Consider the following 19,706-nt stretch of genomic DNA (forward strand, 5'->3'; position numbering starts at 1 on the left):
TTTTGATTCCTTTTGATTTTTTTCTGTATTTTTAAATTAAAACGTATGTTTAATGAATTATATCAAAATATTATATAAATATTTAACAACTTGAAATTATGTTAAATAGTATTTTTAAAAACATGAATACTTTTTGAAATAATGAGTGTTTAATGATAAAAGAATCACCCTGTACACGCATAACTTGCTAAAATATTGAACTATCGTAAAAAACTAACATTACACAGATATTTTTTTTACCATCAAGTTTCATCATAGGTTGTGATTCACTCTATTTTTTTAAACTGGCGGTGCTAAACGTGATCTGCTGAGCTTAAAATTGCTATGTTATGTAATTGTAAGACAGACAACACATGCGGGCGTGACACCTTCTTAAAAGAAAATCCAATTAATTTGATATTTAACTTGGTACAATGTAGGTAGAATGAGATAAATTGTATCTATTTTGGCCTTTGTGTCTATTGTGCTACCTATATTTATGACATATTAAGTTCCTAACTAATAATATGTATCTTAATTATATTATAGTACTATAGTAAATGAAAAATATAAGAATATAAAAACAAATAATTGTTGCAAAACAGGTATTTTAGTTATTATCATGACAAAATAGATCTATTTTGTCATGGTTACTATTGCATTCTGTTAGAGTGCAGTAAGTGAGCATAAGAAATTTCATACAGTGAATACCAAAGGTCCTACTTACTAAGTGAAACAAAATCTGCACGAACAGTAAATGGTGAAAAGTTCCACACAAATACAATCATAATAATTAACTCAACAAGCTGAACGATAATCTTAGACTTTGTATGCATCAATATTGTTATCTATTTATTACAATCGTGTCCACGAATTAAAAGATGTAGGTACACGAGTAGAATGCACGAAAAAATATAGTGATAGTTAAAATTTAAAGTAGCAAGTAGGACACTATAATTATTATGCATCCTTTACAGTTTAGTACAGAGGCTATCAAATAAATGTTGTATGTAGATGTGTCAGTGTGATAGAGTTTCACCATAGACCTTATAGGTCTATGAGTGTCATGCAAGGACTAATTATTATTTTAATCTATTCCGCGTAGACATAAAAGTAATGATTATTATTATTTAATTTAATTACGTGTGCCTTGGACTGAGATGGATATTTTATTTTACATTCCGTTTTGTATGCGTAGACCGATAAACCTTTATGTACAAATATAAGACTTTAGTAATGTAATAATATGACTATGAATTATGATTGACGATTGTGTTGAACGGATTGACATAATATAAAATAATAATATTATGTCAATGTACGGATTGTCATCCTAATAGTGTTCTGGTTTAATGTCAATATAATTGTCAAACTGTTAAGTTAGTGATATCATAGAATACAAAAAATATTCATACACACACTCACACATCTTTTGAGTGTATATATATACAATCGTATAGGTCTATGGCCCAAACTCCTTGTTAAACGGTAGCACGGATATAGTTATGTACTAGCTTGTTCTGTGATACTATTATAGTATAGTATCTTTAGCCGTGAACGGTAGACAAAATATGCAGATGATGAACATTTCTCCATGATTTTTTTACGTACTACTAAAATTTACGATCGCTGCACGATAACTGATAAGGTTAATAGACACTCGTACGGTCTAGACACGGTTCTAACATTGTACGAGTAACAACTCCGCGAGCCTAACCCTATTATTTCTATGATCTAGAATTCTAGAGTCCTAGACTTCACGGTGTGATTTCGACGTCGGTATTTGACGAAAAGTTCAAAATGAGTAATTCAAAATGTCCGCAAGCGTGGAGTGACATGGAAATGGTTGAAACCATCTCTCTTTCGTCTTTGAATATAAATCCTCGGTAAATAGTGTTCATAAATAAGCTTTTAACAAAAACATTCTTAGCCCTGTCGCATTACTAATTTAGTTATAAAGTTATTATTATTCTAACTAATATGTTTTAAGCATTTCAAATGTGGTTTAAAGATGTAATTGAGTCAAAATATATTCACTCTCAGATAAAACCATTGTCTTGCTATCACGCCGAGTACGTCGATTTTCTATTGCACGAAATGTCTGTTATTCGGGTATAACATGTAAGCTATAGATTAACCAACATCAATGCTAAATGTTTCGTTTTCAATCATTACACTTAAGTCGGCGCACTGTCTTGTCTCTCCGACTAGCCTTATGTGCACGACATAGTAAATGTGTGTTCAGCACAATCAACGCTTTGTTGTCAGCTTTAGTATAAGAGTGAAATGATCTATAACAACATTTTTAGTTTTACGATATATCAATTTTTATGCGAGTTATGAGCATGTATAATGATAAAATTTAAAAATGCTCATATCGTGTTTTAAAATTGAAATATCGTAAAAATAAAATGTAACAAATATTGTTCTACATGGATAATGTTTTTTGTTTAAAGTTGTAAAATAGACTAGTTTATTCTAATACTAAATTAAAAACACAGTTTGGTTTTCCTAAACAACTATTTACCATGTTGAGCACGGATCAAAGAAAGACAACAAATAGTGCTCTGATATCCTCTTGATTATTATAAATTCTTCTTATATTCACACATACTAATCTTAAAAACAAAACTCTTTTATATTAGTTTCTTTTCAAGCATCCTATACAATCGAGTATGGAATCTAACTTTGGGTCAAATCAAACCTTAAAACAGTAATAAAATCTCAATGACTTCATAAAATTATTAAAGCACGATTTTACGCCTTAAATTACACTTTTTACAAAAACCTAATTATTGGTCTAAAACAATGGTTTTTAACTTTAACTTTTTTACTTCTTACAAAATGTCCATACCAATCCATGCAATACATGAAGTTTGATTATATATATATAAACATATTTTACAGTTTACTTTATAAGAGGGTTAATTATTATGATATAAAATAATACAATTATGAAAAAATGCATTATTAGCATTATTTATTTATAACATATTATTTTTGTGATAAAATACAATCAATGACCAATGTGATATATGTATTTGAGTATTTGACACATGATATACAAGTGTTTAAATCAAGGACAAACTTACTCTTAGTGCTTCTTTTATAGATTTAAGTATTTCTTTTTTTTTTACTTTCTATTGTTGTGACTGCTGAGAATACTTGTCTGCATAGATACAATTGTGGAGAATTGTGATTAAATTGTTATTGCTTTTATATATATTTCATAAAATTCTGCTTGAGCGTGTATCGCGGTATACTTCAAGGGAGCTTACGGAAAATCGGTTGAAAATCACTGGTTTAAAATATAGCTAAAACTCTACAATTATCCACTCCAACCTTCATAACCATCACCACCCTCGCACCTCTGACCTATTTGTATTATCTTAAGTAATCTATTATCTAGAAAGTTAACTTAATTATAAATGGTACACATAAATATCATCAATCAGAACCACTTCTGACCATTTACTATTGCTTTTGCCATTTATAAAAATTAAATTTCAGATTGTAAAATGTCTTAATAATTAGGGTTCGGATATGAAGGCAAAAGCCTTTTCTTTAATAATTAATATAAAAAAATAATTGTTTATAAAAATGTGTTTCATTTAATACTAAGATGATAGATTTATTTATTTTCAATCTTTTTTATTTAAATGCCTTTTATGAATTTTATTTTCAATTGATTTGATAGTTTTATACATCACATACGTATGCCCTAGAAATTTGGATCTTCTCCGCCTAGACTATTTATATAATGTAAATAGTAATAAAATTACACAGATATTTGACATAACGATGCCTATATTTGTGTTGTGGCCAAATAATGTAGAATAAGACAATATTTTACTTTTAATGTTTGACGCAGCGGCTCCTTATATATGAAGAAAGCAGGTCTTTTAATTCAACCTTTGTACCCGTATATTATTCATTTAACTTATTTAACCTAACTGTCAACGTTTTACTGAAGATAGTTTATCTAAGTATATGGTAGCAAAATTTTTATTTTAATACAAACTAATTAAATAAATCAACTGAAATCTATTTAATTTCTTGTAATTGATTTGTATATAAATTAAACGCTTTTTTTAAATTAATTATATTTCCTTCAAATCCAAACCCTAATTTTAATAATAAGAATAAAAGTTTCATATTTAAGTTAGTATAGTTTAGTATTTTAACTATAAATTTTTTTTTTTTAAAGAAATGTGTTAGTTACAACTGATAGGTAACTTATTATTTTTCACATTATTAATTTTATTTTGTTATAGTGTTAATAATCCTGAACAAGTCAATCAAATAGAAAATAATAATGAGGTTTATCTACCACCTGAGCTGATGGAAAAAATTGTATGCCATTTTGATGGCAAGACTTTGCTCAAATACAAACAATTGTCAAAGACATGTAATGATATCGCTAATAATGCACTTCGTTATAATAAGATATGGAGAAAAATTTGCTTGGAAGAATTACCAAAGAAATATTTAATTGATCTAATGACTAAAGAGGTTCCCACATATATTCCATTTAACTTGATACCAGAAGTTCATTATGAAAGGGTTTATAAAAATTGGCTTGAATGGCAAAATCCTATTTTTAAAATATCCAAAATAGGACAACACCATTTCTTGGGTCTTGATGGAGTAGTCAAAATTATTTGTCACAAACTTGATGTCATGGTTATATTTTCAAATTTTATGTATTTATTTTCACTTACAAAAAATCAGAAGACAGGAAGCTATGTTCTTCGAAATAGTAATTCAGAAATCTGCAAACATAACGCCATAGTAGTGTTAAATCCCAGACCTCAAACAAATCAAGAAACTGGAGAAGACAATTTTTACATCAATTGCCGCCTAAAACATGCAAATTTGTGCCCGTTACATAACACAGTAAACCTAGTACATGATGGGAATAGAAGAGAACATTACACTGGAAAACTTGTTGATGTAGACATGAATGCTTATACTAATGTATGCTGTTGGATTCGAGAAACTTGGTACGAATGGCATTCTCATGGTGAACCAAAAAATACTATCAATGGCCATTTATGCCCACATTTAAGTTATCTTTTATATGCTTCAGTGATTCATGGGCTGATAATTAGTCGGAATCGGACTAATAGCATTTTAATTCATGGCATTTTTAAGGATTCATGTATAATGGTTGATTCATGGTTGAAGACTAAGTATTCTGGAGCTACTTCAGCATACATGCATACAAACATTTTGTTTATTGGAACTCTAAATGGTTACTTATTAGCATACCGTATGCACAGCATGGATGATTTGATTAAACTTAAAGATAAAAATATGCTGTTAGAAATAAAAATGGATATTGGCCAAATAATAATGTTAGACATCATGGATTTTGAAGATGTTAAAGCTGTCATAGTTGCATCAACCTCGAGTGTTCTTTGGCTCAAAATTAATTAGAGTAGATGTGTTCTTAATTATATTTAGAGACTGTGAGTTTATTACAAAGAGAAATTAAGACTTTAATTCTACTCTTAAAATCAAAATTGTTCAGATTTCTAATAACAATTTTATTTTCGTTTTATTATTATTTTATTATCGATCACAAATAATTTAAATAAATTAAAAACATTAATTTATACATTATATTTTATATACAAATAGATTCTTAATTTTTAAATATTTAGTTTATTTCTCTACAAATATTTTTATATAAAAATACTTATAACTATAAATAAAGTAAAAACTAATGATTCAATTTCATTTAAATTAAGTTTCTTCTTGGTTGGGAATTAACTAAGATATAAATATTTAAGATATGTAAAAGAAGTTATTGTATTTTTTATTGGGATAGTTTTTTGGGTTCTATTTAATATCTTGTAAGTTTTTTTTTAATATTTGTAATTATTTTAAACCATAATACAATTTGATTTATTATACTAAAACTACATTTACAATTGTATTTTATTCTAGCTATATAAATATATTAATTAATAATTATAATATATATATATTCATATATTTTCATAAAAATATACAAGCAAAAGCAATAATATTTCTAAATTTAAATATCTCAAAAATGTCATGTCTTATAAACTAATAAACATTTTAAATTATTGACTTAGGTGAATATATAAGTTAACACAAAGCAAAAAAAGAAAAATTAAGTTTATTTATAAATTAGGTTTTAAAATAATATAAAAATAGATATTTTAGTTTATAAATTATAAAAAACAAATTTCATAATATTTAAAACTGTTCTACAGGCTGATTCTTTTATCATAAAACACTCATTGTTTCAAAAAGTATTTATGCTTTTGAAAACATATTTTTACATAGTCTCAAGTTGTTAAAAAAACAACATTTTTATTAAAAAATTATATTTTTAAATATTTTTTATCCTTATATTTTATTTAAATATTTTACTTTTTTGAATGATAACATGGTTTAAATTTCATATTCCAAAGTAAAATAATTTTCTGAGTATTTTGATACATAAAAATTAAATTTAGGGTGAGTAGTTTATGAGTTATAAATATTTAAAGTTTAGATGCGTGGAGTGGAGTGGTATGGGGTTACCCGTAAAATGTTTGTCCACTACTTCGCTTATCTAAACTTTAAATACATACAACTCATAAACTACTCACCCTAAATTTGAATTTTATGTAACAAAATACTCAGAAAATTATTCTGCTTTGGAATATGAAATTAAAACTATGTTGTCATTCAAAAAGGTAAAAAACTTAAAAAAAATATAAGGATAAAAAATATTTAAAAATATAATTTTTTAATAAAATCATTGTTTTTTTAACAACTTGAGACTATGTAAAAAAATGTTTTCAAAAGCATAAATACTTTTTGAAACAATGAGTGTTTTATGATAAAAGAACCACCTTGTATATAAAATCTGTAAAATATGGGACTTGGATAGTACCAGTTGGTTAAATCAAACAAAATAAATATCTTTTATTAATATTATTCTTATTATAATTCAACATTTATAAAAACTATTTTAAATTATTTAGTATGTAAATACATTTGAAATAAAACCATGTGTTTCAACTGAACACAGTTTAAGAGATTCTAAAGGTTTGATAAAATTTAAGTTATACATAAATAATCAATTTGAGAATTTTTATTTGAAAGGACACAAATTAATTTTGATAAAAGTTCAAGTTAGACAATATATTAGTTAACCCTTCAATAAAATTAAATATTAAAAAAAAAAAAAATGACTTGCATCATGTTAAAAATATATAAAAGTTATAAACCACCTTTCATTTACATTTAACTATATTACTTAATTATTATTATTTTTTTAAACAAACTAAACAGTAAATATTCATTGATAGGTTTACAAATTAAACAAAATAAATAAGAGAAAACATTATAAAAATATTACATTATATATTCAAAAAAATTATTTGATTAAAAGAAAAAGCAAACAGAATAGAAAATGAATGTAAACATTATAGTTTTGCTTTTTATCAGTGCACTAAAACAATCAAATAACTTAATAAAAATTAACAACAATTACTAAGCAAATCTGTCATATTAAAATTCAGTCTTCTATCAGTGTGATGTTTCGTCTTCCACAGTTGCAGCAAGCAAATTGCTATCTGAAATGTATTAAAAATTATTAATATCAAAATAAATCAATATATTCTAGTCACAAATCAATACATATGATTTGATATGTTAATATTGTACTAATACATATTTTGAATTGAAGTATCTGCATACAACTTACACAAGAAGATATTCAACATGGCAATTAACTCATAAATATAACAATAATAAATTAAGTTTAATAATTAATTTTTATTTATATCATTACAATTAAACAATAAAAAACTAGTATTAATATTATAATACGTTAAGATTTGTGAAAAGGTTGTACTTATCTCAGGATCAAAGTAATTGCCATCACAATAATGAATTCATTAAATTAAATTTTAACTTTTTCAGTATTATTAAAATGTCAATTTTTTATGTATTCATAAATATTGATCATTAATTAATAATTTATTAAATATTTAAATTTATTTAAAGGTTGTACTGATTTAATTTTCAAAGTGATTCCTTTAACAATTAACTATGAATAAGTTAATTTTAACATTGATTTTTATTGTTTATCAGTACAATAAAATAACCAAAGAACTTAATTGAAAATATCAATATTAACATAAATTACCATGGACATTTTTTATATTAAACTGCAGTCTTCTATCAGTGTTAAGTTTCATCTTCCACAGTTGCAGCAAGCAATATGCCATCTGAAATTTATTAAAAATTATTAATATTAAAACAAATCAATATATTATATTCTAGTTGCAAATAAATGAATATAATTATATATGTTAATATTATTGTTCTTAAACATGTTTTGAATTGAAGTACCTGTAAACAACTTATACAAGAAGATATTTAACATGGCAATTTAACTCATACATTGTTTACATTTCTTTTAATTTTAGTTAAAATATTGAATAGATAATCTATTATCAAATTTTAAAAGGTCATACTGATCTTATGTTCAAAGTAATAGTCATAACAATAATGAATTAATCAAGTTGAATATTTTATTTTTACTTTTTTTCAGAAAAATTTAATTTTATAATATGTAAAGAATTGTGAAAAGGTTGTACTAATCTCAGGATCAAAATAATTGCCATCACAATACTATAAATTCATTAAATTTAATTTTAAATTTTAACTTTTATTCAGTATTATTAAAATATCAAAACATTTTTCATTTTTTTATGTCTTCATCTCAAGTGAAAATATTGATCAGTATATATATGTAGTGAACTAACCATTGAGTAGTGAAATAAAATAAAAAAAAATGAAGTGTATTTTTTTATTGAAAAATGTCAGTGTTTATTAATTGTAATTATTCTTTATTTTACTGCTAAGTCCAAATGACAAAATCCTGACATAGACTAGCATAAAGGTGCTTGTATTAATTCTGGTAAGTAATGTCTGCCAGTGTCCTATACAGGGCTGCCTTATATTACAGTAGGCTTCTTCCTGTCCTATTTTCCTATTCATTTTGCTCAACAATATGCGTCACTATGTTCTAACGTTATTATGCATTTTAAGATTCAGGCATATATGTGATGATAGTACATTTATACATCACTATGGCATCCAGATGACACTTTGCTATGCAAAAGCTTGTCAACCACCATCGTCGCGTCCAAGTTTTCTAGGGACAATTATGAATAAATTAATTTTAATATTGATACATACTGATGATCTGAAATTGCTCTTGGCAATTTAACTCATACACATTTAAATAAACTATTAACATGATTTTATTATTTTAGGAAATACAAAATATTAATGATTGCTTTGAAAAAAATATATACATATCATAGATTAGATAAAAAAAAAAAGTAGGATGCATTGTATTTCTATTAATTTTGGTTAAAATATTTAATAGATAATCTATTATTAAATGTTATAAGTACATACTGTGTAATACATACATACTATTATCATCGATTAAATATTCATTTCAAGTGAAAACATTTGTTAGTATATAGGATATTAAAATTTGTTAAAAGGTGATACTGATTTCATTTTAATAATGAATGCTTTAACAATTATGATTAAATTAATTTTTATATTGATTATCTGTTCAGTATTGTCTTCCATAGTTGCAGCAATCAATTTGCAATTTAAAATTTATTTAAAATTATTAATATAAAAATAAATCAATTTATTCTAGTTAAAAATAAATAAATATGATTAGATTTAGATATGTCAATTTTGTTCTTATTTATGTGAAGAATAAAAGTTCCTGTAAAAACCTCTTGTTTAACTTGTACATATTTATATTAACATGAATTAATTATTTTAGGAAACATAAAATTGATTGCTTTGAAAATATATATATATATATCAGATTAGATAAAAAAAACAATAGGATGCTCAATAATTTAATTAAGTTTTATATAAATTTATAATTGTTGAAGTATGATTAAACAATAAAAATATTTCACAATAATCACCAATTTAAATAGTATATTAAGTGAAGATTTGTGAAAGCTTATACTGATTTAAGTAATAAATATTTGCTATGAAAATTATGGTTTTAACTATAACATTCTATTAGTATTGTTAAAAAAAAAAAACCATTATTATCGATTACATATTCATCTCAAGTGAAAATAATTATCAGTATATAGAATATAAAATATTAAAATTTGTTGAAAAGTCGTACTGAATTCATTTTAAAAATGAATACTTTAATAATTATGAATAAATAATTTTAATATTGATTTAAACTGATTATCGGTAAAATAAAACAACCAAAGAACTACATTAAAAATATCAATATTAACTTCATTTACCATGAAAATTTATCATATTTAAATTTAGTCTTCTATCAGTGTTCAGTTTGTCTTCCATAGTTGCAATGATCAATTTGCAATCTAAAATTCATTTAAAACTATTAATTTATACTTTGATCATATTTGGCGAACATTTCGACCTACGGTCATTAGTTTTTAAGTTACACCTAAACTAAATCGATTTTGTCGAAATCAAAAACTGAATTTTCGTAAAAATGTTTGTTTCATTAAAAAAAAAAAATACTATAGTAATAATTAATTTTGAGATATTCTATAATACCTACTTAATACTCTTCTAGGCATATTATACAACTACTCTCAAAGTCTCAAAGTTTAAAATCAAAGCATTATTTACTAGGCACTGATCGTTGTAGGACGTAGGTAGGTAAAAACATAAAAAAACCAATACAAAATTGTTTTCTACAACGTTATAGGTAATTGAAAAAATGGCGTCTACACAACGAAAACAGTGCAACACTGTATAGAAGACGTGCACCTACTCCGCCTAGCTTAAAGACACTCATATAGGTACAAATCATTTACATCAAGTTATATTGATATATGTATTTAAATTTTTTAAGTGATACATTAATTGGTAATTTTTGTCGAGTGGAATATAACGTATAATTTAATAATTACAAATGGCATTATTTCGTATCGAAACGTCGAAATATTTTTATTGTTTGCTTTTGTTTATTACGCGGGTCACAGTACGTGCCGTATTGCCCGTATTGTGTTTGTGTACGTCATACGACGTACGTTTGGAGGTTTGATGAGCGGTGGGAGGGGCCTATGAACCATATCTCATCCAAAATCGCGTGATCGTACCTCCACCACTACTAACCATAGTTGAGTCGTTCATGTCGTGTCGTATGGTCTTTGGTCATTGGTCGTCCCGCGTCCGTCTAAGCGTTCCACGTGTGATAACGCCCGGTATTTGCGAATAATATTGCGATACCTCCCCGTGCCTTGTTCCGTTGCGATTTTGTTTTATAGTAGTTACAGCAGTATTACTCGAATTTATCTTCTACAGCCAACGATTGACCATATAATTATTGAAAATTAACTGTCAATCGAATCGTTTGCACCTGCTCGACCGCCGATTGTTTTGTTTATCGTTTGGTCGGCCGGTTTTGTGCAATCCGTTGTTGTCGTTTTCGGTCCGAATTACACATGTACAACGAACGCGGTGGAATGGCTCCCGTAGACGTGACGCTCAGCGAGAAGCACTCTGACCGTTTTCAGCTGATCAATTATTCAAAACTCGAGTCCGCAATACCGGTATACAAATATAAATGTCTGCGCACTGGCATTACCGTCGTTTTCGGTGACATAGAGGGCCCGCTGGTCCAAGGATATTTCACTCTGGGTAACGTATTAGTTGTTTTCTTTTTTCTCTGTTTACTTACGTTGTAAATGCCAATGACTGTATTGCGGATTGTATGTACGGCCTATCTGTTCGAACTTGCGACGCCTATGCAATTGCAGCGAGCAAGATTGTCGTTATTTGATTTTCCATTGTGTTCACTCTTCATTGACAATCGTAACGTTTTTCATCTTTGACTTTTCTATAATTGCAGTAAGAAATTGATGATAAATAATTATTAATCATTTTTATAATAACCAAAATCCAGATTAAGCTATTAGTGTCAGTCACACTGATTGTCGTTAAGAGTAGTAGTGTTATTCTTTTATTCGCATATTCTCAAATGGGTGACTTAATAATTTAAACAAATCAATATCTTACTCAATCTTACATTAACACATAGCAATTGAGTCATACAAATTTTAAATGAAAAATCTTCGATTTCTTATGGTACAAAATTATTTGGTCAACAGAGGTTGTGAAAGACTGTTTTGTATTAAGAGTTCAGTTATCTCTTTTAGAAGTAACTAAATGGATTAGTGATTAGTGGCGGATCTAAGATTTTTTTTTTTGGAGGGGAGGACATTTTTTATATTTTATTCATATCATATAATTTTGTAAACATAATATTAAGGATTTAATTTTAAGCCTTACATACATGGTCCCTCCCCCCCCTTGAATCGGCCACTATTAGTGCCTGTTATTTTTATTCGTAACTATTTATAAATGTAAAACGATAATAAAAGTGTCATAATATTATGTTAAATATACATAGTATTATATACTTACCTACAACTTAATTATTTCTATTATTTTTGATAAACTTTTAACTAATAAGTAGATAAAATTTCTTTATTAGTTAATAATTTTTATGAGTTATTTATTTAAATAAGATTTTATTTAAGCGTATTAATTAAAAAACAATTAATACTATTTTTTAAATATTTATTTATAGCTACTGAAGCTCACGATGGTGATGGCATTCCACATACACTAGAACATTTAATATTTCTAGGTTCTGAAGATTATCCTTTTAAAGGAGTTCTTGATTTATTGGCTAATCGTTGCCTTGCATCTGGCACAAATGCTTGGACTGGTAAAAAAATTATTATATTTTTCCTTTATATGGTAATAGACTATTATCAATTGTTATTATTAATTCACAATTTTTTTAGATGTTGATCATACTTGCTATACTATCAGTACAGCTGGTAGTGAAGGTTTTCTATCACTTCTTCCGGTCTATCTTGACCATATATTATACCCTACAATCAAAGTATGTATTTTTTAAAATTATTTTTATAATATAAGATATTAATTTAATTCATTTTTTAGGAATGCGGTTTTGTTACTGAAGTCCATCATATAACTTATGAAGCAGAGGATGCTGGTGTTGTGTACTGTGAAATGCAAGGCAGGGAAAATACTGGAGAAAGTATTGTATCAAGAAATATGTTGGAAAATCTGTACCCGGGTAATTGTGGTTATAAATCTGAAACTGGAGGTATAATGAAAAACCTTAGGGAATCTACTACAAATAATAAGGTAATTATTGTATTGAAAGGATATATTCTTTTATTTATTCTTGTGTAGTAACTACTTTAATAGTGTTTTAGTATTATAATATATTAGTTTTTAAATAAAAATGTTTTAGTTATTTAATAATAAATTTTCCTTATATCTATTATAGATTCGTAAATATCATCATGCGTTTTATCGTCCTGAAAACTTATTACTTCTTATTAGTGGAAAGATAGATCATTCTTCTGTTTTTGATGTTTTAGAGCCATTCATTCAAAAGATTTTATCAAAGGTAATATATTGTTACTCATAGTTTTTATTTTAATGATATTTACTAAACTATTTTTACTATGAATATGTATTTATTTTTTTTATAAAATTTATTAATATTGCAGGGTAATCGAGGAGATTATGTCAGGCCTTGGCAAAATCCGGTAGATCCATTAACTATATCTTCAAATAATGCTGTGCTTTTTCCTTCTGATGAAGAAACCAATGGCATAATAAGTGTTGGCTTTAGAGGCCCAAATTGCTTAAAAGAGTAAATAAATAGTTAATTTACTTAATAATATTTAAAAAATATTATGTGAACTAAAGTAATTCTTTTTTTTTTTTTTTTTAGTTATATTGCATGCCAATTATTATTGAAATACTTGACGGATACTCCAATAAGTCCTTTACCTAAAGAAATGGTTGAAATTGAAGATCCTTTCTGTACTGATGTAAGAAATATTAATATTTTATATAAAATATTATGAAATGTTTTGTTCAAAACTTTATTATCTTTAAAACTAATATTGTTTGAGTATGATCTTTAAATATGAGATTATCACTGAATCAAAAAGAAAGTTTTATAAATAATACTAAAACTATCTTGATAAATTATTTAATTTGAATGTTTTAATAAAATGTAACTTAGTATTAGATTTGTATGTTATCATAAAAAAAAATAATTATTTATTAGTTATTAATAAATTTATAAGTATTTATTTATTTTTTGAATTGGTTAATTAAAAATTCTATGATTTTTCTACTGTCTACTCTATTAAATATATCTGAGTGCTAAAATTAATATGTTTGATAAAATATTCATAATATTTTATATTTATTTGTTTTAATATTATATACATATTTTCACAGGTGTCTTTTGATATGACTTCTCACAATGAACCTTCTATAACCATTAATTTTGAAAATGTTCCTATTGAAAAAATGGAAGCTGAAATAATACCTTCAAAATTGGACGAAGTATTGTATAAACTTTTGGTCGATGATAGTTATCTTGACTTAACAAGATTAAGAACGTTTATTAAGAGAAATCAACTACATATATTGAGCTACTTAGACAATTACCCACATGAAAAATTATCTTCAATAATTATAGAAGATTTTTTATATGGAAAAACTTCTGCTGATGTGAGTAATATTATTTGTATTTAATGTAAATTATCAAGAAACTTGACATAAATACACTATCATATCAATGATGTTTATAATAATTTCAGTTGGAACAGAAATTAAATAAAATGAGCATATTAAAACAACTGGAGAATGAAGAGATAATGTTTTGGAAAGGAATAATGGAAAAGTATTTTATTAATGGTAATAGAGTAATTGTAAGAGGAATACCTTCTATAAAAAAGCAAGAGGAGCTTGCTAATGAAGAAAAAGAAAGAGTACAAGAGCGACAAAAAACATTAGGAGAAGAGGGTTTGAAAAAAAAGGCAGTTGAATTATTAAATGCCAAAGTTGAATGTGAGGTAAGAATTGTAAAATATTTAGCAGATTTGAATATTTATTTTGATTGTTTAAAAATTTTTAATAAATACTTGTTTCAGATAAAACCACCCAAAGATCTTTTAACATCACTTAAAATTCCTAATATTGAATGCATACAGTTCTATTCATTTAATACTTTCTCAACAAATTCTATAAATCAACATGATTCATTTAAAATAACTAATGCACCTATATACATGGAAGTAGATAATATTAAAAGTAACTTTGTCTATGTAAGTATATATTTAGCAAAGCTTCAAATAAAACAATGCATTAAATTTATGACTATATTTGTTTTTTTTCAGATGTACACTTTTATTAATACCAAAGATTTACCCATGAACCTACGAATGTATTTACCAATTATGGTTGATTTGTTAATGAAAAGTACAGTAATTTGCGATGGTATTAAAATTCATCATACCGATATTATTGCTGAATTAGAAAAAGATATTATGTTTTGGAACTCTGAAATAGGGACGTCATCATCGTCTCACTTTTTATGTGGAACTTTTTCTTCTGTTATTTCATTATTCTTTCAAGTAATCATATAATTTTGTTTCACATAAGAAAATATAAAATAAAATCATGATTTAATACTGTGTTATTTTTATCCAGTTTTATAATTATTATTGTTTACAATTACTTTTTTAGTTAGAACCAGAGAAATATGATAAAGGCATCAAGTGGCTGCATAACTTTTTATTCAATACAGAAATAACAAAAGAAAAATTTTCAATTAATTTAACAAAAATAATTAATGAAGTTTCAAGTTATCGAAGAGATGGTAATCATATGTTAAGAGATATATTACGTAATGTAATCTACAATAATAGTAAGTTTATGCTGATAATTTATATTTTGTTTTCTATTAACCAATAGAAGCACCTTATGATACAGATTTTTTAAAACAACTTTTGTCTTTTTTGTATAGATAGCAACCACTATGCGTGCAGTACATTGAGACAGCATAAATTCTTATCAAATTTACAAAACAAAATAGAATCTGATGAAGGGTGGTCATCTGTTACTGATGATTTGAATAATGTAAAAATGATTTTAGCCAATCCGGATAGTATAAAAATGCATTTATCTGCTGATTTAGATAAATTGTGTGAAATTAAACCAGACGCATCTGCACTATTAGAAAAACTGCTTCCATCGAATGTTAAAAATTCAGCAAAATCGTGAGTAATTAAATTAATAAACATTACTATGTATTTTAATTAAAATGGTATTTACATATATTACAGGTTTGAAACTGTTTTTGACTATGAATATATTTTGCCCAATAATCAATGTACTATACGAGCTTGTGCTGTTGGTATGGGTGCTATTGAGTCGAGTTATTTCATACAAGTAGTAGATTGTATCAACGATTTTAATCATCCCGATATGCCAGCTTTATTAGTATTTTTGCAATATTTTACACAGTTAGAAGTATGTTTTGTATCATATCATTAAAATTAAAAATTTAAATATTTCTTTCAATAACTTTTATTTCATAATTTTTTATTATTTTTTTTATTTTTTAGGGGCCTATGTGGAAAAATATTCGTGGACTTGGTCATGCATATTCATACAGCATTACTCCAAGACCCAATGAAGGATTACTGTTGCTACATTTCTATCGTTCAGTAAATGTACCTGCCGCATATAAAGAAACTAAAAATATAATGGTATGTTTAATTGAATATTTTTTGAAAAATTTAAATTAGAATCTGTATACATATAATATATATCTCCTTACATTAATGCTTTAAAATGTAATAAAAAATACCTTTACAAAATATGATTTATGGCAAAAAAATGTATTGATGTATTTACATTGTTATTATTGAAGTTAAAGTTAATGTATTAATTAAATAAGTAATTTTTTTTTCTATTCTAGGAGTCTCATTTAATCAATGGCGCAGTTTGGGACATGACACTATTTGAATCGGCAAAATGTTCTATTATCTTTGAAATTGCAGAAAGAGAAAAGTCAATAGGTGACTTAATTACACAATCTGTATTGTTTCATTTTAGAAATTTGTCTCCTGATTATAATCGGTAAATAATATAATTGCATTTTATTGTTTGATTATTTTTATTTATAATGTTTACAAATATTTAGAAATCTTATTAAGAGAATATCGGAAGTAACACTTGAGGATCTCCCACTAATTGGGAATAAGTATGTGATGCCATTGTTTAATCCAACATGTACAAGAACAGCAATGGTCTGCCCGCCATCTAAATTAGATGATGTTGCTAGTGAATTCAAAAAGTAAGTTCAATTGCATTCTCAAACAGCCTTTTTGTACATTTAATAATGTTTTAATTATGTCTACTGTTGAAATTAACCATTTATTAATATAATTTTTTTGTAATTGTTACATAAAAATATAAACAAATTTTATTATAATGGTCAAATTGTTTGGTTGTTAATTGTGTTAGTGATGATAAAAATTAAGCGCATTCATTTTTCGCCTATTTAAGAATGTAATTTTATTTTTATTACATTCAAGTATGAACAATTTTAATATTTTTAATGATTTTCAATTAAATTATTTTTTTTATTCTATTAATTCTATTTATTGGTAAAAGTTACTATTTTTTTTTTATGTTGTGACCAATTATAATTTCTATTCAAACCTATGAAAAGAAACGTTTCTATTTTTATTTTTTTACTAATGAGTTATGCAGCCTAAACCAGTACAATTAAATAAATTATTTTTTTTATTTTATTTCAGAATGGATATTGACATGACCATTTACAAATCATTGGAAGACAGTATTCTCAATGATGCTGCTTAAATATTTAATTCATTTTTTTTATTAATTTTATTTCTTTCAATTTTATATTATTTTTTCAGTATAACCGTTATATTTTTAACCGACTTATAAGCCATCATAGTTGTATTTACACTACCGTATTTTTATAAGTTTATATTATATTATAACCTTTCAATTATTTGCTTGTTAATTAAATTCAATATCATACTATCAAAGAATGTTGTTATTATTTAATTTGAATTTACAATGCTATATTAATTTAATGCTATTTATTGTAAAAAATTTCAAATAGTATGTATAATAATTAATTAATTAGTCATTACACAACAACAGCAACAATTTTCAAATCAGTAACAGTTATTTAAGTTTCTTAAAACTTCAATTAAAGTTTATACTATAAATTAATAAAACTATTATAGAAAAAATATTTAATATTTATAACTATTAAAAACATAAAAAAAATTGTGCATCAAAATATCAAAATAATTATAAAATATCAGGAATAAAAAGCTAAAATATATTACACTATAAAAAAAAAATGTTATTAAAATAAAATATAAATTTTTTATCCTACTCTACAACTTATATTATTAAAAAAAAAAAAAATATGCAAATGGTTATACGTTTACCTTTTAATAAGTTATAACCTACAGTGCCTCAATTAGCACCGCACCCCCAAAAGGCTTCATTATTTTATTTAGAGACCCCCTTTTCAGACAATGAAATTTAGATTTTAAATCGATAATAAAATGTATTGCAATTTACAGCACATAATGAAAATTGAAATATTTTGATGCCTTAATTTACGCCCAACATCTAATAATAAGTTATTGTAGTATTGATTAAATTTATGAAGAAATATTTTATACTATCATTTTTAATTATGATTTTTTTCTTCTTGTTATCTTATTTTTGAATTGTTATTTTCTATTTTGTGTTAATTATTAATTTTTGACTCCATGTTATTATCAATGAGGTTATCTGAGAAAAATAATTAAGGCTTATTGCTCATAATACTCATCTAAGTGGTGCACATAAGAGGAAATCCAAAAATATTTGACTTGCCAAATCTAATAAATTAGTGGTTTATTGGATTTTTTGTACATTAATTGAAAAAACTACACATGTCAAAACAAGTAATTGAAAATAAAAATATTTTATATTTTAACATATATAATATCAAGATAACCAATTTTAAATCCATATTTTTAAACTACATTGTCATTGTACCCACTATTAAATTAGATATATATAATATAACTACCTACATTTTGAAATAAACATTTCTATTATAGTAATTATCTGATTACATATTTATAGGTAATATGCTATATAGATATACTTTGCACCGTTATTTTAACATACATACTTATTTTAAAGATAAATTAATTTTTATACTATAATGTACAATATTATTACTAGTTTGGTCGTTCAAGACAACTGACTAATTGTTAGAACAAATTAATTTAAATAGTTTTTCACAAACCAACAGATTATACTAACTACTAAGTAATACTATTTACTATTATAGTTTTCTATACTTTTTATTCATTAATGTGATTTGTCTTAGTGAGTATGAACTGTGAAAACCAATAATAACTAATGATTTAAAATGTAAATTAATTAGATAAACTGTAGTATTTAGTCATATAGACAAAATATTAATGTAAATAGTTAACTAATTTTTAATATTTTAATTCAACTCTCAAAATATAAACTAGGAACCTACTATAAGTCAATAAATTATTTTGAAATTATAGTATGTAGGCGTAAAAGCCTTGAAAATAACTTAACTAAAACATATTTTTACTTTAAATGAACCATAACACATAACTTTTATTTTTATGTCATAAACGGACTAGATGAAGAATAAATACAAAATTATTTTTTAAAAATAATCAATATAATATAATCAAATATTTTTTTTTCACAAACAACAATGTTGC

At 25.1% G+C, this 19,706-nt stretch overlaps 2 protein-coding genes across 2 annotated transcripts; both read left to right on the top strand.

Annotated features, from left to right (window-relative positions):
- The first annotated feature begins 1,515 nt into the window (after positions 1-1,515).
- On the top strand, positions 1,516-5,929 carry LOC132924216 (uncharacterized). Its single transcript, XM_060988389.1, has 2 exons — positions 1,516-1,865; positions 4,254-5,929. The coding sequence occupies exons 1-2, from the start codon at positions 1,780-1,782 to the stop codon at positions 5,416-5,418; spliced, it is 1,251 nt and encodes a 416-aa protein (XP_060844372.1). The 5' UTR covers positions 1,516-1,779; the 3' UTR covers positions 5,419-5,929.
- A 4,982-nt stretch (positions 5,930-10,911) lies between these two features.
- LOC132924215 (uncharacterized protein C05D11.1-like) lies at positions 10,912-17,978 on the top strand. The gene is made up of 18 exons (XM_060988386.1): positions 10,912-11,685; positions 12,638-12,778; positions 12,858-12,958; positions 13,018-13,227; positions 13,373-13,495; positions 13,599-13,744; positions 13,826-13,925; positions 14,344-14,619; positions 14,709-14,963; positions 15,042-15,215; positions 15,288-15,524; positions 15,637-15,817; positions 15,917-16,169; positions 16,236-16,422; positions 16,518-16,661; positions 16,874-17,034; positions 17,099-17,251; positions 17,718-17,978. Exons 1-18 carry the CDS (start codon positions 11,490-11,492, stop codon positions 17,779-17,781), a joined length of 3,102 nt encoding a protein of 1,033 aa, XP_060844369.1. The 5' UTR covers positions 10,912-11,489; the 3' UTR covers positions 17,782-17,978.
- The last annotated feature ends 1,728 nt before the right edge of the window (positions 17,979-19,706 follow it).

This window comes from Rhopalosiphum padi, chromosome 3, assembly GCF_020882245.1.
Source record: "Rhopalosiphum padi isolate XX-2018 chromosome 3, ASM2088224v1, whole genome shotgun sequence".
NCBI classification, from domain to species: Eukaryota; Metazoa; Arthropoda; class Insecta; order Hemiptera; family Aphididae; genus Rhopalosiphum; species Rhopalosiphum padi.

Bases quoted from the DNA above. Each gene is read 5' to 3' on its own strand.
- LOC132924216 (XM_060988389.1), top strand. From the start codon at position 1,780: ATGAGTAATTCAAAATGTCCGCAAGCGTGGAGTGACATGGAAATGGTT. The intron at 1,866-4,253 runs GTAAATAGTGTT...ATTTTGTTATAG, and splicing joins TCTTTGAATATAAATCCTCG to TGTTAATAATCCTGAACAAG.
- LOC132924215 (XM_060988386.1), top strand. From the start codon at position 11,490: ATGTACAACGAACGCGGTGGAATGGCTCCCGTAGACGTGACGCTCAGC. The intron at 13,745-13,825 runs GTAAATAAATAG...TTTTTTTTTTAG, and splicing joins GGCCCAAATTGCTTAAAAGA to TTATATTGCATGCCAATTAT. The intron at 15,216-15,287 runs GTAAGTATATAT...GTTTTTTTTCAG, and splicing joins TTAAAAGTAACTTTGTCTAT to ATGTACACTTTTATTAATAC.